This window comes from Triticum urartu, chromosome 7A (assembly GCF_056163025.1).
Source record: "Triticum urartu cultivar PI428250 chromosome 7A, HENAU_Tu73, whole genome shotgun sequence".
NCBI lineage: Eukaryota > Viridiplantae > Streptophyta > Magnoliopsida > Poales > Poaceae > Triticum > Triticum urartu.
This window is the reverse complement of record NC_141879.1, coordinates 191,421,282-191,447,243: the sequence shown is the minus strand read 5'-3', so window position 1 is coordinate 191,447,243 and position 25,962 is coordinate 191,421,282. Positions and strand designations below refer to the sequence as shown.

General features: G+C 42.1%; 2 protein-coding genes and 2 pseudogenes across 2 annotated transcripts; all 4 read left to right on the top strand.

The window, feature by feature from the left end:
• Positions 1-288: 288 nt before the first annotated feature.
• On the top strand, positions 289-1,114 carry LOC147958942 (uncharacterized; the record flags this gene model as incomplete). The annotated part of the gene is made up of 2 exons (XM_087532376.1): positions 289-444; positions 542-1,114. Coding segments are annotated over 2 exons (729 nt in total), but the record flags the coding sequence as incomplete, so codon positions are not given.
• A 1,012-nt stretch (positions 1,115-2,126) lies between these two features.
• Positions 2,127-3,476, top strand: LOC147958941 (uncharacterized). The gene has a single exon (XM_087534701.1). The coding sequence runs from the start codon at positions 2,210-2,212 to the stop codon at positions 3,326-3,328; it is 1,119 nt and encodes a 372-aa protein (XP_087390827.1). The 5' UTR covers positions 2,127-2,209; the 3' UTR covers positions 3,329-3,476.
• Positions 3,477-6,091: 2,615 nt separating this feature from the next.
• On the top strand, positions 6,092-6,803 carry LOC147958939 (uncharacterized; annotated as a pseudogene).
• On the top strand, positions 6,229-6,368 carry LOC147958940 (small nucleolar RNA Z247; annotated as a pseudogene).
• Positions 6,804-25,962: the final 19,159 nt, after the last annotated feature.

Genomic DNA, 25,962 nt, shown 5'->3' with positions numbered 1-25,962 from the left:
AAAAAAAAAACTTATCTACTCGTCGTCGGCTGCGCCATCCAGCACGACGAAGTCGAGCTCCCCGCCATCCCCGTCGCCCGGGTCATCGTCGTTGCTGCCGCCCATGCCCAGGAAGTCGAGGTCGTCGTCTTCTGCCGCCGCCGCCACCTTCATGGATAGGCAGAGGGCCTTGTTCCACCCCGGCATGTCCTCCAGGTCGCCGAGCGCGCGCGGCAGAACCCACCCTGGAGCCATCGCAGACTCGCGAATTGCCCAGAAGAGGCCGGGCATGTCGTTGGGGTCGTTGGCCTTAAAGCGGATCCGCATATCAAGTCTAAGGTTAAGATTTTGAAGAAGCAACTTTCTTATGTTCTGGAAATTATGCAAAATGGTTGTGGGTTTGGATGGGATGATGAGAAGAAAATGGTAACCGGAGATAGGGAGACCTATATGGGCTGGGCAAAGGTACAATATATTCATTCAGTATGTAAATAAATCAGCTTTGTTTCATGTGATTTTCGATTGTACTTAAGTTTCTAACCGAAATTCATGTTTTTTCAAGTCCCGTGAGGGAGAAGGTCCTCTCTACATGAAGCCTATGGTTAACTTTGACAAGTTATGTGAGGTATATGCTACTGAATTGGCTAAAGGAGGTAGTGCTAAAGGTTCTGGAGAAGAAGAAACTCCAGAAGGTGGATCAACGGCAGAGACACAACCTACTAGCGAACAAGCCAAGGAGAATCTTCCTGAATCTCATGAGAACACGAACCCACCTGGTAGTTCTAGGCCTGGTCAGAAGAGAACATATCTTGATGATGATGCACTTGAGTCGGGTCTTATAAGTGTGTCCAATACAATTGCAAAGTTCTTGGAAGCAGAGCAGGAGAATGCTAAAACCATGAATGGTTTACAGAGGGCATTTATGCATGAAGCACAAGTTCACGAGCAAACTTCAGCCAACAGAACCAAGTTACTTGAGATTCTCCAAAATATCAAAGGTCTCACTACCGAAGAGGTTGTCATGGTTGTTCGTGTCATTGGTGGTGATGCTGGAAAGACCGAACTTTTCATCCAATTGCGTGATGATTACAAAGTGGTGTTTGTTCGTCAGGAGCTTGAGGCGGCCAAAAAATAAGTGAATTTCCAGATTTACATTTCTGCATTGCTAGTTTAATATTTTTTAGGTCAGGACTACTTGTTTACTTGAAAACTCATCAATAACAAAATTTGATTTTTGCCACTTTATTTGTACATAGTCTTCTCCTATACAAACTATTGTTTGTTATATAAATACCACATTACCTTGCAATTCTCCTGGAGAACTGTAGTTTGCTGTATAAACACAAGTCTTGCAAGCATTCAGTTGAACATAATTTTGTGGCTATGAATTGCAATGGCGGCAACAATATTCAGTTTGATGTTACTGGTAAGCTATATGTACTCTTTTTGTCTTACCTTTTTTTTCCGGGGAGATGTCAAAACTATCATAACCTGCAGGTTATTGCTATCCTATTTAGGCCACTAAGCTATACACTTGTCATATATTTTTATTCAGAATGGCATAGTTTCTCAGTTCATACATTATTCTGCTTAAATAAGAAACTTTTCCTGCAAGGAATACATTGAATATCCCACTATGCAAAATAGTTTCAATGCAAGGGATAATCTGTTTGCATCTAGTTTTAATGGCTTCTGTACTAACCGTCATTTTATTTTGTCTGATGTTGCATTGCAAACCTAGACAAAAGGCCCAAGGCTGGTTTGTGCATACTCAATGTCTCCTCAATAACTCCCATTCCTGCACCGCTGAACCAAACAGAGGAATGTAATTTTTTGTTAAATTCACATTCCCATGTCTTATCCATCAGCCAACTCCCCCTTAAAAACTCCCATGCCCATTCCCTCAAACTGTCAAACACGCTGTTAGTCTCAAAATCAAGAATCACAATCAGGTCGGCAAGTTTCAGAAAATGAAAGCAAACGGGAGCGGCAAGTTTCAGAAATCTGACGGGAAACTGAACTGGGGACACATTCGGATTCAGAAAAAGGAAATCTGACGCGTCCTCCATCGCGCACGCGCAGTACAGCGTCTTTAAATATCAGCACACAACTCCTTCGCGTCCCACAACACCTTCCGATCCCGCAGACAGACCTCGCCCAAATCCCAGTCGCCCGCCCTTTCCTAGCTGCAGTAGAACCCTAGCAGCAGATCGGGCTGCCGCCGGCCGGGATGGAGGGGCTCGACGTCGACGACGTCTTCCACCACTACCGGTTGAGCCCTACGGAAGTGGACGCCGTCACCTACTACCTGCCACGCCTCCTCTCCGGCGAGACGCTGCACGGCGTCGACAAGCTCATCCACCGCGTCAACATCTCCGGCTGCGAGCCCAAGGATCTGGCCGCCCGGTACGCGCCCGTGCCGCAGGCCGTGAGCAGCGGCGACCGGTTCTTCTTCACCACGTGCAAGAGCAAGAACGGGAGCAAGCACCAGAGCGTGCGCGGCGCCGGCACCGGCACCTGGACCATCCAGAAGACCACGGAGATTTGCCACGCGGGAGTCAAGGTCGGCGAGGTCAAGAACCTGTCCTTCAAGAAGAAGGGCAAGTCCACCGGCTGGGTCATGGAGGAGTACCGGTGCCTGCTGCCGGAGGCCACCGTCAGCGACGGGGTGAAGGTCTTCTGCAAGATGCACTTGGCTCAGCATGCCCCTGACGCGGCCCGACAGGAATCGGAGGCGTACAAGCTTCAACAACCGCAACCGGAGGCCGTGACCCAGAGCACGCACGCGCAGAAGAGGCCAGCGACCGCTGCCGCCGCCGAGCCTCATCCGGCGCGCCCTCAGAAGAGGATGCGCGGTGCCGTCCCGGTCCCGGCACCTGCCACATCGTCGTTCACCGCTGCAGCACCGGTTTTCTTGCCGGATGAATCCGTACCTGAAGCTGACGACGACATGGCCCGGTTCTGTTGCACAATCGATGAGCTTCTCGGGTCACAAGCGGAGGAAAATCTCCCGGTCGGAGCTACTAACAGCATCGAACAGAATTTCTACTTGGAACCAGAGGGGCTTTTCGCTGATGCTGCAGAAGAAATCGTCCCGCTCGAAGCTGACGAGCTGGAGTTCCTTAGGACCTTCCTCGATGAAGAAGCAGAAGAGTCGACGAACGACAAGTCATCCATTGCCCAAGACGTGGGGACTTACAAGCCGCCGCCGCCGATCATCTTCCATGATCCATTTGAAGCAGCGTGGAAGGCCGAAGAGGCGCTGGAGAAGGAGAAGAGGTGCAATGCCGCGGCCAATCTTCACGCTGGAGGGCACAGCAACTTCTTCTCGCCTGCAAGTGTCTACTAAGTCCGATGTTGAAATTGCTTTCAAAGTGTATACGAGGATACTCACTGGCTGATGTATTAGTTCGTCCATGTACGATCGCCACGGATGTACCTCTGAGCAATTTGCTCCACTTGTTCATGCAAGCTAGTAAAACTGTTGTTCTTCTTCTTGCTCCTGTGATGGATTTCTGAACCTTGCACTCGCTCCTGCACCAGTACTTCTTCTGCTCTGTTTCCTGTGATGGACCATGTTAAAACTGCTCTTATCTTTTTGTATTAGGCTCAGATAAGCAAGCATGATGCACTTATGATCTGGCCAACCACAGATAAGTAGTAGGAGTAACTATGTTTGTAAATCAAAACTGTTTCACCACTCTTGATAATCTGCAGAACACCTACAAGTTCATAAGTTGCAGAGCAGATTCAAGTTGTGGCCAAAAATAATTGTTCTGTCTATTTACAGTGTGGAGTAAACAGTTATTACAGTGTCAATGTTTATGATTCACTGTGTGGAGTAGTCATATTTTTCCTTGAAATGTAAGTACAATTTGTCTGTCTTGTTGCTAACTGAATTTACAGTATCTAAGTGGTCTCCAAATTCTGCAGCATTTATTTTCATGACTTACTGAACTATGTTATCTTTCTTAATAGTGCCTTGATCTAAATAGTTGTATTTTAGCTCCATAGTTCTGTGTAATTTGCGCCTTGATTTTCTGGCATCTCTGAATTTTGTTGTTCCTGTGCCTGCTACTCCTTAATTCACACATGTACAGGAAGAACATGAGACTAAATTGAGCCTAACCCTCCAATGTTATATGTTTTGAACTCCTTTCTGAATTCCCTTTTGTTATTTTATCTCAAACAAGTACCCAGGTTTATAAAGATCTGAACAGGTTTATGTCACTCATCTTTATTAACTTTTCTCTCTAACCTTTTTTACAGTACAAATGATAATAGTTTACATTGCCAATGTAGTAGTTGTCTTTTTAGTGCAAACTCTGTACTTGTCGATCATTTAACTCTGAACTTTTCTGACAGTTCCGGACTTTCTTTTGTAGTTTCATTGACTATGCATGAATCCCATGATTTAGTTATATTTTTTACTGGTATACGTGAAGGCGATACGAAATGCTTGACTTTGATCCAAAAGCTATACACGAAGATCTTCAATAACCGCAATGGCAATGCCGATTTATAATCTGAAAGGCCTACATGTAAGTGTGTCACGCCTACTGAAGCAGTGTAGCTTTCTTCAGTTAACTGTTGAAGATTCAGACAAAACGCGCGAGTCGTCCGATCCCTACTGTAACGTTACCGCGTAGTAACTGTTCCCTTTCACTCCGTTGCCGGGGACAGCACACCTACTTAACAGCCGGGTTGTGGCTGGCTATTCATTCATGCTTATTCTCCAAGTTTGCCTATCTGGCTATGAACACATTACACTATAGTTCCTCTTTTATAGTAATACATCCAGATTCAGGCCTGATTTCCTCATTTGATCTCTTGATTTGATCGATTGCTAGCGCCTCAACCCACTCGGGCCTGACAAAGTAGCAAGTGGAGCAAGGTTTTAATATAGGGATTCAGAAGTACAATCATAAAAAAGTACGTTTGGACACAAACAAAACCTTATTGTGTTTTAACATAACCCACATATTCAAATTTGAACTTGGATGGGCAAATTACGCCCTGCAGTTCAAAAGAGTGAAGGAACATTGATATTTTGCACCATAGTTAGTAATTAATTTTCATCATTGAAATACCCGCAAAAAAGAACTTTCATCATTAACCTACTGAAGGGACTGTTTTGTGGATTTAAACAAACTGCCTGCAGTACAGAAAAGTTATATCAGCTTACATACAAAAAAGGTTAAATCTCTATTCCATGAATAAATTAATATTTTCCTCAAGCAAAAACCTAAATAACCAGTTCTAAGTTTAGCTGAAACTTTAATTGAGTTACTGAGTCGCTTGTTATCCTGTTCATAGCTTTTAAACCGCTTAACCTATTTCAGCAAATAAACACTTCTCAGATATCCACAGAGAATTCCATAAAAATTTATTTAAGGTGACTGGGACCAAAACTGTCTCTAACTTGGTCGAGCACAGGTAAATAACCTTCAATCATGTTTACTTAATAGTGTTAAATGACACATATGGAGCTTCTACGTGATAGCCTTCGGCCCACAGGATGTCAACCGAACCTAGATAGATAGAGATAGTTTGTTCGAATATTCTGTTATCATTGTAACTAGATATCTCTCTATTCTATCCCTTGTTCTCGAAGATGTACTCGATCCAATCTGTACGCTAACCCAGGGAGTTGCGCCCCTGGCTATTTAACACGAAGCCGTCGCCCAGAGCTAGGGTACGACGTTCTCTCACATGGTATACAAAGCCTAACTCTTCCCATCTAGTTTTCCCTCCTCCTCCCACAACCCTTGCCATGGCCTCCTCCAGCACCACCTCCACTGCCCTCTCTGGTCAGATCACTGAGCGGCTGACCCGCACAAACTATATCCTGTGGCGTACCCAGATTACGCCGCAACTGAGAGGGGCAGGCTTCTTTGGCTATGTCGATGGAAGCATGGCGGAGCCGGCCAAGATCGTCGTCAGCAAGGACAAGGATGGGAAGGAGGAGACCATCCCGAATCCACTCCATCCCATCTGGGTTCGCAAAGATCAGCAGGTACTCGGATATCTTCTGAACAATCTCTCCAAAGAAGTCTTGGTGCAGGTGACCTTGATCGCTCATGCACACGAGCTCTGGACGGCATTGGCGAGCATGTTCTCGTCAACATCGCTGTCCTGCGTCAACAACATTCGTGCAGCCCTCACCAACGCGCAGAAAGGAACGCAGTCGGTGGCCTCCTTCTTCGCGCATATGCATGGCCTCACCGACGAGCTTGCTGCTGCTGGCAAGCCATTGCAGGATGATGAGTTGATCTCGTACATCCTCAATGCGCTTGACATGGAGTATCAGCCGTTGGTGTCTGCCCTTGATGCACGCACCATACCGGTCACCCTCGACGAGTTGTTCGCTCAGATGAGCAACTTTGATCAACGGGTGGCCCTCTTCCAAGGAGTTGTAGGAGGCGGCTTCAAGTCTTCTGCTAACGCCGCCACGCGCGGCCGTGGCGGGAGGTCACGTCATCGCGGGCCGCCCCAGAACAGCAAGGGCAAGGGCACTGGTGGCGGCAACAATAGCGGCTCCAACAACGCACGCGGCGGCGGCCGGCCTTCCTACACCAACACTAGAGGCCGGCGCAACAACAACTCCAACAACAAGTCGTGTCCTGACACGGTCAGGTGCCAAATCTGCGGCAAACCGGGCCACTCAGCAAAAGATTGCTGGTACCGCTATGAGGAAGATGAAGATGACTCATCTCAAGATGAGAAGGTGGTTGGAGCAGCTGATGGCTCCTATGGCGTCGACACCAACTGGTATGTCGACAGCGGCGCCACAAACCACATCACCGGCGAGCTGGAGAAAGTGACCATGCGTGAAAAGTACCGTGGCAAGGACCACATCCACACTTCCAGTGGAGAAGGTATGAGAATTAGCCATATTGGTCACTCAATTATAAAAACCCCTCACAGAAAAATTCACCTTAAAAGAATCTTGCATGTCCCTAGTGCTTCAAAAAATCTTCTTTCTGTTCACCGCATTACCATTGACAATCATGTCTTTCTTGAATTTCATCCTTTCTTCTGTTTGATCAAGGATCAGGCAACGAAGAAGGTGCTCTATCGAGGTAGATGCGTTCGTGGACTCTATCCCTTGATTCCGGAGATTAGAAGATTGAATAAACAAGTGTTTAGTGCCACCAAAGTGTCTTCAACACGGTGGCACGATCATTTAGGACATGCATCTTTTTCTTTAGTTGAGCGATTGCTTAGGAAAAATAAGCTCCCATATGTTGGAGAGCGTGATGTCAAAACAATTTGTGATTCATGCCAAAAGGCCAAAAGTCATCAGTTACCCTATCCAGTTTCTACAAGTATTTCTACCAAACCATTGCAACTTATCTTTTCTGATGTTTGGGGTCCTGCCCCCTCTTATGTTGGTAGACATACATACTATGTGAGTTTCATTGACGATTATATCTTCTTAAGAAACGATCCGATGTGTTCCAAGTTTTTCTCAACTTTCAAGCTTTAGTTGAACGCCAATTTGATAGTAAAATTCTTGCTCTCCAATCTGATTGGGGAGGGGAATACGAGAAACTAAACTCTTTCTTCCAAAAACTTGGAATCTCTCATCATGTGTCTTGTCCGCACGCTCACCAACAAAACGGGTCTGCCGAACGCAAGCATAGACACATTGTAGAGGTTGGACTAGCTCTTTTAGCTGGCGCCTCCATGCCCCTCAAGTTCTGGGATGAGGCGTTTCTCACTGCCGTTCATATCATCAACATGCTCCCTAGTCGTGTCATTAACAATGAAACTCCTATGGAAAGACTCCTTCACACCAAACCCGACTACACCTCTCTTCGTGTGTTTGGGTGTGCTTGCTGGCCCATTCTTCGTCCATACAACAATCGCAAATTAATGTTCCGCTCTAAGCAATCGTGTTACTTGGCTATAGTTCCAAGCATAAAGGAGTTAAGTGCCTCGATGTTTCTACGGGCCGAGTATATATCTCTCGTGACATAGTCTTTGATGAAACGAAGTTTCCGTTTTCCGATCTTCATACCAACGCCGGTGCACTACTTCGTCAAGAAATTCTTCTCCTCCCACCTAGCCTCACCGGTCTTGATCAAGGGGGAAATAATTGTGTTGATCAATCACTGACTAACTCTCATAACCATGCACTTGAGCTTTGTGATGATGCAGATGAAAACGGTGGAGAAAACGATGTAGAAATCACCCAAAACGGTGATGAAATCAGCCCACATTTTATGTGTCCATGGCTGGCGCGCAGATCCTCATCGGGATTGGAACTGCAGCAGCCCAGCAGTGAATCTGCCTCGGGATCGATGCAGCAGCAGGGCAGCAGTCCACGGGAACCCGTGTCGCCCGCCAGGCGCGCCTCCTGCGACCCAGCGCCTGGCACACGGCGCCCCTCCACTGGCTCGGGTGCGTCCTCCGGCGCCCATCAATTCGGTGCCGACACGCGGGGTCGCTGGCCCGCAGATGGGCCCCGCCACTACATCCGACGGCAGCCAACTTGTGCCGCACCCAACAGACAGGAGGCAGGTGCGGAGCCCCGCGCTGATCCGTCTGGCGGCACGTGATCCAACGTGGATTCGCCCAGGCCCACACCATCATTGCGCCATGATGGGTCGCCAGTGGACCCGCAGCCAGGCGCAGGATCTTCTGCACCGGCTGTATCACAGCTGCTGCAGACCACCGCCACAGAAAATCCCGTGGACTCCTTCCCTGGTGCGACAGGGGCGCTGGAAGGATCTGCCTCGGGATCAACCGGTGCAGCGGCTGGATCTTCTGTGTCGGACAATACTACAGCAGCACCTGTTCCTCAGCGTACACGTCTACAGAAAGGGGTGACAAAACCTGTCAATTATAAGCAAATAACAAAGTTTGGCCTGGCATGTTCAACAGGTGAACCAAATACTCTTGAGGAGGCACTTAGTGATGCACGGTGGAAAAATGCCATGGAAGAAGAATGCATGGCACTTCGGAAAAATAAAACATGGCATCTCGTTCCCCCACAGCAAGGTAAAAATTTAATTGATTGCAAGTGGGTCTACATAATCAAGAGAAAGTCTGATGGAACTATAGATCGCTACAAGGCCAGACTAGTGGCAAAAGGTTTTAAGCAACGATATGGCATAGATTATGAGGACACATTTAGTCCTGTTGTGAAAGCTGCAACTATTCGTCTTGTACTGTCCATTGCTGTGTCCAGGGGATGGAGTCTTCGGCAGCTAGATGTCAAGAACGCGTTCCTTCATGGTGTTCTGGAAGAGGAAGTCTACATGAAACAACCTCGTGGGTTTGTAAGTAAAAGCAAGCCATTTCATGTGTGTAAACTTGACAAAGCTTTATATGGACTGAAGCAGTCTCCTCGAGCATGGTACTCACGACTCAGTCAGAAGTTGCAAACACTCGGTTTCATTCCTTCTAAGTCTGACACATCTTTGTTTATCTACAATAAGTCAAATACATCCATATTTGTTCTTATTTATGTTGATGATATTATTGTCACATGTTCATCTGATGAGGCAGTGGAAGGACTGTTAAACGATCTGAATGCTGAGTTTGCTCTTAAAGATCTGGGAGACTTGCATTTCTTTCTAGGGATTGAAGTCAAGAAACATGGAAATAGTCTTCATCTCTCTCAGGAAAAATATGCCAATGATCTGGTAAGAAGAGTTGGGTTGCAAGGGTGTAAGTCCTCACCAACTCCATTGTCTAGTACAGAGAAATTATCCCTTGCAGAAGGAGAACCTTTGAGTCAAGAGGATGGTACCAGATACAGGAGTTTAGTGGGAGCACTTCAATATTTAACGTTGACAAGACCTGATATTTCCTTTGCTGTGAACAAACTATGTCAGTTTCTTCATGCTCCCACCAAAACTCATTGGATTGCTGCAAAGCGCATAGTGAGATATGTGAAAGATACTATGAATCTTGGTCTTACTTTCAACAAGTCATCATCTACTCTTGTTAGTGCTTTTTCTGACTCTGACTGGGCTGGATGTCTAGATGATAGACACTCCACTGGTGGTTTTGCAGTGTTCTTTGGTCCAAACTTGATATCATGGTGTGCAAAGAAACAAACCACTGTATCAAGGTCCAGTACAGAAGCTGAGTACAAGGCACTAGAAAATGCTACAGCTGAGATTATTTGGGTTCAGTCCATGTTGAGGGAGCTTGGTGTGAAATGCACTCAAGCCCCATGCTTATGGTGTGATAACCTTGGTGCTACCTATTTATCTGCTAATCCAGTGTTTCATGCCAGAACAAAACATATTGAGATAGATTTCCATTTTGTCAGAGAAAGAGTTGCTAACAGGCAGTTGGAAATTCGTTTTGTGCATTCACGTGATCAGGTTGCAGATGGATTTACAAAGGCATTTCCCACGAGGAATCTTGAGGAGTTCAAGCGTAATCTCCACTTGACAAAGTTGTGATTAAGGGAGGGTGTTAAACGACACATATGGAGCTTCTACGTGATAGCCTTTGGCCCACAGGATGTCAACCGAACCTAGATAGATAGAGATAGTTTGTTCGAATATTCTGTTATCATTGTAACTAGATATCTCTCTATTCTATCCCTTGTTCTCCAAGATGTACTCGATCTAATCTGTACGCTAACCCAGGGAGTTGCGCCCCTGGCTATTTAACACGAAGCCATCGCCCAGAGCTAGGGTACGACGTTCTCTCACAAATAGGACCTCATACATGTAAGTTGGTGTTTGTGCAGTCTGCTAATTTTTTGTCCCATTGTCAAATACTAAGTACTAGCTGGGAACTTTAATAGCTGGCTACTTTGCAATGTTTACTCCAGGAAAATGGAATGTGCAAGCTTCTTTCTTGATTAGTTACTTTCTTTTCCTTAAAGACAGTCCCCATCTATGTCCCATGTTTTCTTTTTGTATGAATTTCATATTCCCTGGAATATGAGAATACACCGTGCACCAACACATTACCATGGGATTTTAGAAAAAGTATATGTGAATTTGCATACATTTTCTAAATTTCTGTCTTTTCTTATCCATGCTCCTCTGTAGATAAATAGTAGGCTCAACAGAAATGAATGTTCACTTGTGTTCAAATTTCAAGGAAGTGCGCTTCATGCTTCTCTTTCTGCAATATGTGTCAGAGTATATGATTTGATTTTCCTACTTTCCTAGTTATAGTACTGTGTACTTCATTCTTAGCTTGGCTTTTGAAAACAATATACAAGCTTTAATTACCATAACAGTCTAGAAATGCTAACTTGAAACTAAACAAGCAACAATCTAGTTACACGCTTTCTTTCCCTCATAAACTTGGTGACGACATGGGTGAAGACCCATTACAGATTTCTCATGGAATGAAAAGCTAAATATGATGGTTTGGAAATTGTCGGTCAAGAGGCATCACACTCGAGTTCGGAGAAGAAAAAGGATACGAAGACAAACATAGATCAGTATTCTGCAGACGAATGGCCAGCTGGTTCACGCCTGGGATGGCCAGCTGACAAATAAAACCCGCCCCACGGTGCTCATGGCCATTCTATGGAACATCGCAATGCAATGGTATTTCGAGCCGAGCACCAAGGCCTTCACTCCATCGCCGGGGCGGCTGCAGACATCCTCCACCTTTGGGCGCATCACTGCAAAAGTATTCCAAAACGTACTCTGCTTGATGCTTGGTCCTCTATGTTGAGACACCTTGCTGAGAGATTATAGTTTTTGTGCCTTAGCTTGTAATATTCCCCTTCAATCCCACCTCTCCCGTTATGTAATTCTGAACTCTTGTAATGGCTTCTTCAGTTGGTAATAAAGTTCAGGCATGCATAAGCCTGCCGTTGACGTGTCAAATAAAGAAAGATCAAGCTCTGAAGCTAAAACTTTTTGTGGATCCATTTTACTTGATTTTGTATTATGGAAGTATGAATTGGTGATATAAGTATATATTTACATTAATGTTGTCAAGTTGTGGTTTAGCAATAGGTATAATTTCCTATCAAGTTATTTCTTTTGAACATATTGTTGTTTTTAAGCTTGAAAATTTCTATGTGCAGTGAAATTTCTATGTAAAGGATAAATGTGAACATGTTAGATAACTCTTGGTCTAAATTGGGACTTTGCATTATTTGGCATCTAAGGGGTTTTTAAAGGGTTTGAATTGGTACTTAAGTGGTTCATAAAACCAAATTTTATTGACAAAGACAAACATTTTCAAACACTTCGGGAACGTGATTTTCTCACCGAACATGATCCATGGGACTTGGACCCTACGTCAAGAAACAAAAGAGGAGGCCACGAGGTAGGGGGGCGCGCCTACCCCCCCACGCGCGCCCTCCACCCTCGTGGGCCCCCTATTGCTCCACCGACGTACTCCTTCCTCCTATATATACCTACGTACCCCCAAACGATCAGATACGGAGCCAAAACCCTAATTCCACCACCGCAACTTTCTGTATCCACGAGATCCCATCTTGGGGCCTGTTCCGGAGCTTCGTCGGAGGGGGTATCCATCACGGAGGGCTTCTACATCAACACCATAGCCCCTCCGATGAAGTGTGAGTAGTTTAGCTCAGACCTACGGGTCCAAAGTTATTAGCTAGATGGCTTCTTCTCTCTTTTTGGATCTCAATACAATGTCCACCCCTCTCTTGTGGAGATCTATTCGATGTAATCTTCTTTTTGCGGTGTGTTTGTTGAGACCGATGAATTGTGGGTTTATGATCAAGTCTGTCTATGAACAATATTTGATTCTTCTCTGAAATATCTTATGCATGATTTAATATCTTTGCAAGTCTCTTCGAATTATCAGTTTGGTTTGGCCTACTAGATCGATCTTTCTTGCAATGGGAGAAGTGCTTAGCTTTGGGTTCAATCTTGCAATGTCCTTTCCCAGTGACAACAGGGGCAGCAAGGCACGTATTATATTGTTGCCATCGAGGATAAAAAGATGGGGTTTATATCATATTGCTTGAGTTTATCCCTCTACATCATGTCATCTTGCCTAATGCGTTACTCTGTTCTTATGAACTTAGTACTCTATATTCATGCTGGATAGCGGTCGATGTGTGGAGTAATAGTAGTAGATGCAGAATCGTTTCGGTCTACTTGTCTCGGACATGATGCCTATATACATGACCATACCTAGATATTCTCATAACTATGCTCAATTCTGTTAATTGCTCAACGGTAATTCGTTCACCCATCGTAGAATACCTATGCTATTGAGAGAAGCCACTAGTGAAACCTATGGCCCCCGGGTCTATCTTCATCATATTAATCTCCCAATACTTAGTTATTTCCTTTTTATTTTACTTAGCTTTTATTTTATTTTGCATATTTATCATAAAAATACCAAAAATATTATCTTATCATATCTATCAGATCTCACTCTCATAAGTGGTCGTGTAGGGATTGACAACCCCTTATCACGTTGGTTGCGAGGATTTATTTGTTTTGTGCAGGTGCGAGGGACTCGCGCGTAGCCTCCTACTGGATTGATACCTTGGTTCTCAAAAACTGAGGGAAATACTTACGCTACTTTGCTGCAGCATCCCTTCCTCTTCAGGGAAAACCAACGCAGTGCTCAAGAGGTAGCAAGAAGGATTTCTGGCGCCGTTGCCGGGGAGGTCTACGCAAAAGTTAATATACCAAGTACACATCACATACCCTTATCTCCTGCATTACATTATTTGCCATTTGCCTCTCGTTTTCCTCTCCCCCACTTCACCCTTGCCGTTTTATTCGCCCTCTCTCTCGATCCTCCCTCTCTTTCCCGTTTGCCTCTTTTTGCATCCTTGCTTTTTGTTTGCTTGTGTGTTAGTTTGATTGCTTGTCATGATGGCTCAAGATAACACTAAATTGTGTGACTTCACCAATACCAACAACAATGATTTTATTAGCATTCCGATTGCTCCTCTTACCGATGCTGAATCTTGTGAAATTAATACTGTTGTGCTGAATCTTGTCATGAAAGATCCGTTTTCTGGCCTTCCTAGTGAAGATGCCGCTGCCCATCTAAGTAGCTTCGTTGATTTGTGTGATATGCAAAATAAGAAAGATGTGGATAACGATATTGTTAAATTGAAGCTATTTCCTTTTTCGCTTAGAGATCTTGCTAAAGCTTGGTTTTCATCTTTGCCTAAAAATAGTATTGATTCATGGAATAAGTGCAAAGATGCTTTTATCTCTAAGCATTTTCCTCTCGCTAAGATCATCTCTCTTAGAAACGATATTATGAATTTTAAGCAACTTGATCATGAACATGTTGCACAAGCTTGGGAGAGAATGAAATTAATGATACGTAATTGCCCTACTCATGGTTTGAATTTGTGGATGATTATACAATTTTTTTATGCCGGATTGAATTTTGCTTCTAGAAATCTTTTAGATTCGGCCGCGGGAGGCACTTTTATGGAAATCACTTTAGGAGAAGCTACTAAAGTCCTAGATAATATTACGGTTAATTATTCTCAATGGCATACTAAAAGATCTACTAATAAAACGGTGCATGCGATAGAAGAAATTAATGTTTTGAGTGGAAAGATGGATGAACTTATGAAATTATTTGCTAGTAAGAGTGTTTCTTCTGATCCTAATGATATGCCCTTGTCTACTTTGATTGAGAATAATAATGAATCTATGGATGTGAATTTTTTTGGTAGGAACAATTTTGGTAACAACGCGTATATAGGAAATTTCAATCCTAGGCCTTATCCTAGTAATCCCTCTAATAATTATGGTAATTCCTAAAACAATTCTTATGGAAATTATAATAAGATGCCCTCTGATTTTGAATCTAATATTAAAGAATTTATTACTTCGCAAAAGAGTTTCAATGCCATGATTGAAGAAAAATTGCTTAAGATTGATGAGTTGGCTAGGAACGTTGATAGAATTGCTCTTGATGTTGATTCTTTGAAACTTAGATCTATTCCACCTAAGCATGATATCAGTGAGTCTCTCAAAGCCATGAGAATTTCCATTGATGAGTGCAAAGAAAGAACCGCTAGGATGCGTGCTAAGAAAGATGCCTTTATAAGAGCGTGTTCCTCTAGTTCCTATGAAAATAAAGATGAAGATCTAAAAGCTATTGATGTGTCCCCTATTAAATCTTTGTTTTGTAGTATGAATCTTGATAATTATGGGACTGAATATGATCCACCTTTACCTAGAAGGCGTTTCAAGAATTTGAAGTTTTTAGATCTTGATGATAAATTTGATAAAAGTGGGATTGAAGAAATTAAAACCCTAGATGTTGCTAAACCTACTATTTTGGATTTCAAGGAATTTAATTATGAAAAATTCTCTTTGATTGATTGTATTTCCTTGTTGCAATCCGTGCTAAATTCTCCTCACGCTTATAGTCAAAATAAAGCGTTTACTAAACATATCGTTGATGCCTTGATGCAATCTTATGAAGAAAAACTTGAATTGGAAGTTTCTATCCCTAGAAAACTTTATGATGAGTGGGAACCAACTATTAAAATTAAAATTAAAGATCATGAATGCTATGCTTTATGTGATTTGGGTGCTAGTGTTTCCACGATTCCAAAGAATTTATGTGATTTGTTAGGTTTCCGTGATTTTGATGATTGCTCTCTAAACTTTCACCTTGTGGATTCCACTATTAGGAAACCTATGGGAAGAATTAATGATGTTATTATTGTTGCAAATAGGAATTATGTACCTGTAGATTTTATTGTTCTTGACATAGATTGCAATCCTTCATGTCCTATTATTCTTGGTAGACCTTTCCTTAGAACGATTGGTGCAATTATTGATATGAAGGAAGGAAATATTAGATTCCAATTTCCGTTAAGGAAAGGCATGGAACACTTCCCTAGAAATAAAATTAAATTACCTTATGAATCTATTATGAGAGCCACTTATGGATTGCCTACCAAAGATGGCAATACCTAGATCTATCCTTGCTTGTTATGCCTAGCTAGGGGCGTTAAACGATAGCGCTTGTTGGGTGGCAACCCAATTTTATTTTTATTCCTTGATTTTTGCTCCTGTTTAGTAATAAATAATTTATCTAGCCTCTGTTTTTGTTGTGTTTTTTGTGTTTAATTAGTGTTTGTGCTAAGTAGAACCATTGGGAAGACTTGGGGAAAGTCTTGTTAAACTTGCTGTAAATAACAGAAACTTTAGCGCTCACGAGAACTGCTGCCATTTTTATTTGGAAAGTTCTATTTAGTTAATTCTTTTTGAAGATGATTAATATATAAATTCCTCACGTCCAGCAATTTATTTTAGAATTTTTGGGGTTCCAGAATTTTGCGTTAGCTACAGATTACTACAGACTGTTCTGTTTTTGACAGATTCTGTTTTTCGTGTGTTGTTTGCTTATTTTGATGAATCTATGGCTAGTAAAATAGTTTATAAACCATAGAGAAGTTGGAATATAGTAGGTTTAACACCAATATAAATAAATAATGAGTTCATTACAGTACCTTGAAGTGGTGTTTTGTTTTCTTTCGCTAACGGAGCTCACGAGATTTTCTATTTTGAGTTTTGTGTTGTGAAGTTTCAAGTTTTGGGTTAAGTTTTGATGGATTATGGAACAAGTAGTGGCAATAGCCTAAGCTTGGGGATGCCCATGGTACCCCAAGGTAAAACTCAAGGACACCCAAAATCCTAAGCTTGGGGATGCCCCGGAAGGCCTCCCCTCTTTCGTCTTCGTCTATCAGTAACTTTACTTGAAGCTATATTTTTATTCACCACATGATATGTGTTTTGCTTGGAGCGTCTTGTATTATTGGAGTCTTTGCTTTTTAGTTTACCACAATCATCCTTGCTGTACACACCTTTTTAGAGAGATTCACATGATTTGAAAATTATTAGAATACTCTATGTGCTTCACTTATATCTTTTGAGCTATATAGTTTTTGCTCTAGTGCTTCACTTATATATTTTAGAACACGGTGGTGGATTTGTTTTATAGAAACAATTGTTCTCTCATGCTTCACTTAGATTATTTTGAGAGTCCTACAAAACAGTGTGGTAATTTGCTTTAATTATGATAGCATTCAAGATTAGCAAAAAATAATTCTTATGAGTGTGTTGAATACTATGAGAAGTTTGATACTTGATAATTGTTTTGAGATATGGAGATGGTGATATGAGAGTCATGCTAGTTGAGTAGTTGTGAATGTGAGAAATACTTGCGTTGAAGTTCATGATTCCCGTAGCATGCACGTATGGTGAACCGTTATGTGATGAAGTCGGAGCATGATTTATTTATTGATTGTCTTCCTTATGAGTGGCGGTCGGGGACGAGCGATGGTCTTTTCCTACCAATCTATCCCCCTAGGAGCATGCGTGTAATACTTTTCTTTGATAACTAATAGATTTTTGCAATAAGTATGTGAGTTCTTTATGACTAATGTTGAGTCCATGGATTATACACACTCTCACCCTTCCACCATTGCTAGCCTCTCTAGTATCACGCAACTTTCGCCGGTACCATAAACCCACCAAATATCTTCCTCAAAACAGCCACCATACCTACCTATTATGGCATTTCCATAGCCATTTCGAGATATATTGCCATGCAACTTTCCACCGTTCCGTTATTATGACATGCTTCATCATTGTCATATTGCTTGCATGATCATGTAGTTGACATCGTATTTGTGGCAAAGCCACCGTTCATAATTCTTTCATACATGTCACTCATGCATTATTGCGCATCCCGGTACACCGCCGGAGGCATTCACATAGACTCATATTTTGTTGTAAGTATTGAGTTGCAATTGTTGAGTTGTAAGTAAATAAAAGTGTGATGATCATGATTTTTAGAGCATTGTCCCAAGTGAGGAAAGGATCATGGAGACTATGATTCCCCCACAAGTCGGGATGAGACTCCGGACTAAAAACAGAAGAAAGAAGGCCCAAATAAAAAACCGAGAGAAAAAGAGAGAAGGGACAATGCTACTATCCTTTTACCACACTTGTGCTTCAAAGTAGCACCATGATCTTCATGATAGAGAGTCTCCTATGATATCACTTTCATATACTAGTGGGAATTTTTCATTATAGAACTTGGCTTGTATATTCCAATGATGGGCTTCCTCAAAATACCCTAGGTCTTCATGAGCAAGCGAGTTGGATGCACACCCACCTAGTTCCTTTTGTTGAGCTTTCATACACTTATAGCTCTAGTGCATCCGTTGCATCGCAATCCCTACTCACTCACATTGATATCTATTAATGGGCCTCTCCATAGCCCGTTGATATGCCTAGTTGATGTGAGACTATCTTCTCCTTTTTTTGTCTTCTCCACAACCACCATTCTGTTCCACATATAGTGCTATGTCCATGGCTCACGCTCATGTATTGCGTGAAGATTGAAAAAGTTTGAGAACACCAAAAGTATGAAACAATTGCTTGGCTTGTCATTGGGGTTGTGCATGATTTAAATACTTTGTGTGGTGAAGATAGAGCATAGCCAGACTATATGATTTTGTAGGGATAACTTTCTTTGGCCATGTTATTTTGAGAAGACGCAGTTTCTTAGTTAGTATGCTTGAAGTATTATTATTTTTATGTCAATATTAGACTTTTGTCTTGAATCTTTCGGATCCAGATATTCATACCACAATTAAGAGAATCACAATGAAATTATGCCAAGTAGCATTCCACATCAAAAATTCTGTTTTTATCATTTACCTACTCGAGGACGAGCAGGAATTAAGCTTGGGGATGCTTGATACGTCTCCAATGTATCTATAATTTTTTATTGTTCCATGCTATATTATATTCTATTTTGGACATTATTGGGCTTTATTATACACTTTTATATTATTTTTGGGACTAACCTATTAACCGAAGGCCCAGCCCAGAATTGCTGTTTTTTGCCTATTTCAGAGTTTCGCAGAAAAAGAATATCAAATGGAGTCCAAACGGAATGGAACCTTCGGGAACGTGATTTTTGGAACGAACATGATCGAGAGGACTTGGACCCTACGTCAAGAAAGCTACCATGAAGGCACGGGGTAGGGGGCGCGCCTAACCCCCCCCCCCCAGACGCGCCCTCCACCCTCGTGAGGCCCACGTTGCTCCACCGACGTACTTCTTCCTCCTATATATACCTACGTACCCCCAAACTACCAGATACGGAGCCAAAAACCTAATTCCACCGCCGCAACCTTCTGTGCCCGTGAGATCCCATCTTGGGGCCTTTTCGGAGCTCCGGCGGAGGGGGCATCGATCACAGAGGGCTTCTACATCAACACCATAGCCTCGCTGATGATATGTGAGTAGTTTACCTCAGACCTTTGGGTCCATAGTTATTAGCTAGATGGCTTCTTCTCTCTCTTTGGATCTCAATACAAAGTTCTCCACGATTCTGATGGAGATCTATTCGATGTAATCTTCTTTTGCGGTGTGTTTGTTGAGACCGATGAATTGTGGGTTTATGATCAAGTTTATCTATGAACAATATTTGAATATTCTCTGAATTCTTTTATGTATGATTGGTTATCTTTGCAAGTCTCTTCGAATTATCAGTTTGGTTTGGCCTACTAGATTGATCTTTCTTGCAATGGGAGAAGTGCTTAGCTTTGAGTTCAATCTTGCGGTGTCCTTTCCCAGTGACAGTAGGGGCAGCAAGGCACGTATTGTATTGTTGTCATCGAGGATAACAAGATGGGGTTTATATCATATTGCATGAGTTTATCCCTCTACATCATGTCATCTTACTTAAAGCGTTACTCTGTTCTTTTGAACTTAATACTCTAGATGCATGCTGGATAGCGGTCGATGTGTGGAGTAATAGTAGTAGATGCAGGCAGGAGTTGGTCTACTTGTCTCGGATGTGATGCCTATATACATGATCATACCTAGATATTCTCATAACTATGCTCAATTCTGTCAATTGCTCAACAGTAATTTTTTACCCACCGGAATACTTATGCTCTCGAGAGAAGCCACTAGTGAAACCTATGGCCCCGGGTCTATTTTCATCATATTAATCTCCCGTCAACAAGCTATTTCAAGAGCCATTTTTATTTTTCTTTATTTACTTTGCATATTTATCATAAAAATACCAAAAATATTATCTTAGCATATCTATCAGATCTCACATTCGTAAGTGACCGTGAAGGGATTAACAACCCCTTTATTGCATTGGTTGCGAGGATTTTATTTGTTTGTGTAGGTGCGAGGGACTCATGCGTGGCCTCCTACTAGATTGATACCTTGGTTCTCAAAAACTGAGGGAAATACTTACGCTACTTTGCTGCATCACCCTTTCCTCTTCAAGGGAAAACCAATGCAGTGCTCAAGAGGTAGCATAGATCAATGACACCATTGCTGAAGAGTACCGACTAAACAAAATTAGAGTGAAACAAGCTGAAAAAAACAAGAAATCCAGTACGAAAAAGTCTAACATTATAGGAAGGAGAAAAGGTGTGAGTACATCTGAGGCTTCCTCTAGCCAGAACCCTATTATGGATCGGATTATGACTGAGCTGAAGCACATTCGTAAGGACATGCTTCGTTTGCCAAAGCTATGCGCACAGGTACAAGTTTCGTTTTTTTGCCATTCACTTTGTTTTTTGATGTGTCACCTAACTAACTAGAACTTATTTGTAATCACAGAGGATGATAGAGAAATTGAACAAAAGTGGTGTCTTCTACAAAGCCCGTGATAGTGAAAAAGAAGAAGAGAATGAGTGTGGTGATAATAGTGAATCTAGAAACTATGGTGGAGACCCTCGTAAAGAATTTGTATATCAACGTGATATGGACAATTTGAAAACAATAGCAAAAAAGAATGTGCAAGAGGATGATGAAGATGATCTTAATGATTCTGAAGAAAAGAGACCTTATTATTGCACACCTGACTATTTGGATAGTTTCAAGGGTGATAAAGATGATCCTATCGAAGTTCCTGAGGTATCGGATGAGAAATCCGTTACATCTTTAGGAACAGATGAAATCGCATCACGTGGATCAGTTGGTTCTATTGAACAAGATGAGGTACCGGAGGAGGTTGTTGGGATACGGAAGCGCAAGGTATCAAACCTTGTGAAGTCTCCTTATGTGCGTACTATACCAACTAAGCATGCAAAACATTCTGCAAAAGCAAGTGAATCTAGAAACTACGGTTCCAGATCTTGCGCTAGCTACAGATTACTACAGACTGTTCTGTTTTTGACAGATTCTATTTTTCGTGTGTTGTTTGCTTATTTTGATGAATCTATGGCTAGTAAAATAGTTTATAAACCATAGAGAAGTTGGAATACAGTAGGTTTAACACCAATATAAATAAAGAATGAGTTCATTACAGTACCTTGAAGTGGTATTTTGTTTTCTTTCGCTAACGGAGCTCACGAGATTTCCTACTTTAAGTTTTGTGTTGTGAAGTTTTCAAGTTTTGGGTAAAGATTTGATGGATTATGGAACAAGGAGTGGCAAAAGCCTAAGCTTGGGGGTGCCCATGGCACCCCCAAGATAATCTAAGGACACCTAAAAGCCAAAGCTTGGGGATGCCCCAGAAGGCATCCCCTCTTTCGTCTACTTCTATCGGTAACTTTACTTGGAGCTATATTTTTATTCACCACATGATATGTGTTTTGCTTGGAGCGTCTTGTATGATTTGAGTCTTTGCTTTTTAGTTTACCACAATCATCCTTGCTGTACACACATTTTGAGAGAGCCGTACATGATTTGGAATTTGTTAGAATACTCTATGTGCTTCGCTTATATCTTTTGAGTTATATAGTTTTGCTCTAATACTTCACTTATATCTTTTAGAGCATGGTGGTGGATTTGTTTTATAGAAATTATTGATCTCTCATGCTTCACTTAGATTATTTTGAGAGTCTTAAATAGCATGGTAATTTGTTTAAATCCTCATATGCTAGGTATTCAAGATTGGTAAAATTTTCTTATGAGTGTTTTGAATACTAAGAGAAGTTTGATGCTTGATGATTGTTTTGAGATATGGAGGTACTAATATCAAAGTCGTGCTAGTTGAGTAGTTGTGAAATTGATAAATGCTTGTGTTGAAGTTTGCAAGTCCCGTAGCATGCACGTATGGTAAACGTTATGTAACAAATTTGAAACATGAGGTGTTATTTGATTGTCCTCCTTATGAGTGGCGGTCAGGGACGAGCGATGGTCTTTTCCTACCAATCTATCCCCCTAGGAGCATGTGCGTAGTACCGAGGTTTTTGTTGACTTGTAGATTTTTGCAATAAGTATGTGAGTTCTTTATGACTAATGTTGACTCCATGGATTATACGCACTCTCACCCTTCCATCCTTGCTAGCCTCTTCGGTACCGTGCATTGCCCTTTCTCACATTGAGAGTTGGTGCAAACTTCGCCGATGCATCCAAACCCCGTGATATGATACACTCTTTCACACATAAACCTCCTTATATCTTCCTCAAAACAGCCACCATACCTACCTATTATGGCATTTCCATAGCCATTCCGAGATATATTGCCATGCAACTTTCCACCATTCTGTTTATCATGACACATTCATCATTGTCATATTTCTTAGCATGATCATGTAGTTGACATAGTATTTGTGGCAAAGCCACCATTCATAATTCTTTCATACATGTCACTCTTGGTCCATTGCATATCCCGGTACACCGCCGGAGGCATTCATATAGAGTCATCTTTTGTTCTTGCATTGAGTTGTAAATAAATAGAAGTGTGATGATCATCATTTTCTAGAGCATTGTCCCAAGTGAGGAATTATAAAAAAAGAGAGGGGGAAAAGCCATATAAAAAAGAGAAAGGCCAAATAAAAAAATAAATGAGAGAAAAAGAGAGAAGGGACAATGTTACTATCCTTTGCCACACTTGTGCTTCAAAGTAGCACCATAATCTTCATGATAGAGAGTCTCTTGTTTTGTCACTTTCATATACTAGTGGGAATTTTTCATTGTAGAACTTGGCTTGTATATTCCAACAATGGGCCTCCTCAAGTGCCCTAGGTCTTTGTGAGCAAGCAAGTTGGATGCACACCCACTTAGTTTCTTTTGTTGAGCTTTCATACATTTATAGCTCTAGTGCATCCGTTGCATGGCAATCCCTACTCCTTGCATTAACATCAATCGATGGGCATCTCCATAGCCCATTGATTAGCCTCGTTGATGTGAGACTGTCTCCTTTTTTGTCTTCTCCACATAACCCCCTCATTATATTCTATTCCACCCATAGTGCTATGTCCATGGCTCGCGCTCATATATTGCGTGAAAGTTTATAGGTTTGAGATTACTAAAGTATGAAACAATTGCTTGGCTTGTCATTGGGGTTGTGCATGATGAGAGCATTCTTGTGTGACGAAAATGGAGCATGACTAAACTATATGATTTTGTAGGGACGAACTTTCTTTAGCCATGTTATTTTGAGAAGCCATAATTGCTTAGTTAGTATGCTTGAAGTATTATTATCTTTATGTGAATATGAACTTTTGTCTTGAATCTTTCGGATCTGAATATTCATACCACAATTAAGAAGAATTACATTAAAATTATGCCAAGTAGCACTCTGCATCAAAAATTCTGTTTTTATCATTTACCTACTCGAGGACGAGCATGAATTAAGCTTGGGGATGCTTGATACGTCTCCAACGTATCTATAATTTTTGATTGCTCCATGCTATATTATCTACTGTTTTGGACATTATTGGGCTTTATTATCCACTTTTATATTATTTTTGGGACTAACCTATTAACTGGAGGCCCAGCCCAGAATTGTTGTTTTTTTTGCCTATTTTAGGGTTTCGAAGAAAAGGAATATCAAACGGAGTCCAAACGGAATGAAACCTTCGGGAACATGATTTTCTCACCGAACATGATCCAGGGGACTTGGACCCTACGTCAAGAAACAAAAGAGGAGGCCAGGAGGTAGGGGGGCGCGCCTACCCCCACCCCAGGCGCGCCCTCCACCCTCGTGGGCCCCCTGTTGCTCCACCGACGTACTCCTTCCTCCTATATATACCTACGTACCCCCAAACGATCAGATACGGAGCCAAAACCCTAATTCCACCGCCGCAACTTTCTGTATCCACGAGATCCCATCTTGTGGCCTGTTCCGGAGCTCCGCCGGAGGGGGTATCAATCACGGAGGGCTTCTACATCAACACCATAGCCCCTCCGATGAAGTGTGAGTAGTTTACCTCAGACCTACGGGTCCATAGTTATTAGCTAGATGGCTTCTTCTCTCTTTTTGGATCTCAATACAATGTTCTCCCCCTCTCTTGTGGAGATCTATTCGATGTAATCTTCTTTTGTGGTGTGTTTGTTGAGACCGATGAATTGTGGGTTTATGATCAAGTCTATCTATGAACAATATTTGAATCTTCTCCGAATTCTTTTATGTATGATTGGTTATCTTTGCAAGTCTCTTCAAATTATCAGTTTGGTTTGGCCTACTAGATTGATCTTTCTTGCAATGGGAGAAGTGCTTAGCTTTGGGTTCAATCTTGCGGTGTCCTTTCCCAGTGACAGTAGGGGCAGCAAGGCACGTATTGTATTGTTTCCATCAAGGATAACAAAATGGGGTTTTCATCATATTGCATGAGTTTATCCCTCTACATCATGTCATCTTGCTTAAGGCGTTACTCTGTTTTCATGAACTTAATACTCTAGATGCATGCTGGATAGCGATCGATGAGTGGAGTAATAGTAGTAGATGCAGGCAGGAGTCGGTCTACTTGTCTCGGACGTGATGCCTATATACGTGATCATACCTAGATATTCTCATAACTATGCTCAATTCTGTCAATTGCTCAACAGTAATTCGTTCACCCACCGTAGAATACCTATGCTCTTGAGAGAAGCCACTAGTGAAACCTATGGCCCCCGGGTCTATCTTCATCATATTAATCTCCCAATACTTAGTTATTTCCTTTTGCTTTTACTTTGGTTTTATTTTACTTTGCATCTTTATCATAAAAATACCAAAAATATTATCTTATCATATCTATCAGATCTCACTCTCGTAAGTGGCCGTGTAGGGATTTACAACCCCTTATCGCATTGGTTGCAAGGATTTATTTGTTTTGTGCAGGTGCGAGGGACTCGCGCGTAGCCTCCTACTGGATTGATACCTTGGTTCTCAAAAACTAAGGGAAATACTTACACTACTTTGCTGCAGCATCCCTTCCTCTTCGGGGAAAACCAACGCAATGCTCAAGAGGTAGCAAATATTAGGATTTTTTTTCTTTTCTGATATTTGCACAGGTTACAAAATATATTACTGCACAGAATATAGAAAGCACAACATATAAACAGCAGATTCATCGAATACAATAGAAGATTAGTCTCCGAATACAATTCATCATATTAGTCTCCGAATTCAAAAGACCGAACAAAGTTAGAACATTACAAGTCTTGAGACCGTGAGTAGCGAGTTTGTCTTCACATTACAAGTCGATATCGATCACCTAAACTACCAGCACATAGAAGAGAGCTGCGGTCATCACGATGAGCATCATCGCGATGAAACTGGTCTTCATCTGGTTCCTCCTCCGCTCCCTCCTCTCTCCCGCTAGGTAGCGCGTGTATCTAGCTTCCGCCTCCGCCCTAGTGGTGTACCCTTTGTAACTGTTACCGCTGAAACGATGAACCTGTCTCCGACACTCCTCCCAGTCGTCGTAGACTCCGGGAACCTTACCCTTGTACACGACATATGACGACATCTCTATGCACTAGCCAAACAAAACGTTAGTAGCAATTCACAGACAATACATAAGCAATATATAAGTATGCAACAAAAGGATCGGAAGAGAAAAGCAAGACATTAATAGCACGATTCATGGTCCTACTAATAAATAGCATCAATTATGTATAAGTTGAACGACTGTCCAAACCAAAGAGACATACAAGTTCATTGAAGTTTAATTACAACATGAGCTAATCGATATTTCAGAACTACACATAGCATCACTACTTTCGACTCGACTCAGGGACCGGAGCATGGATGAAGCCGCCGTCTATCATGATGGTCATGAAATCGCGGGCGTTGTCGGCCTGCATTTGTAGC

Coding starts and splice junctions, on each gene's coding strand:
- LOC147958941 (XM_087534701.1), top strand. CDS start 2,210: ATGGAGGGGCTCGACGTCGACGACGTCTTCCACCACTACCGGTTGAGC.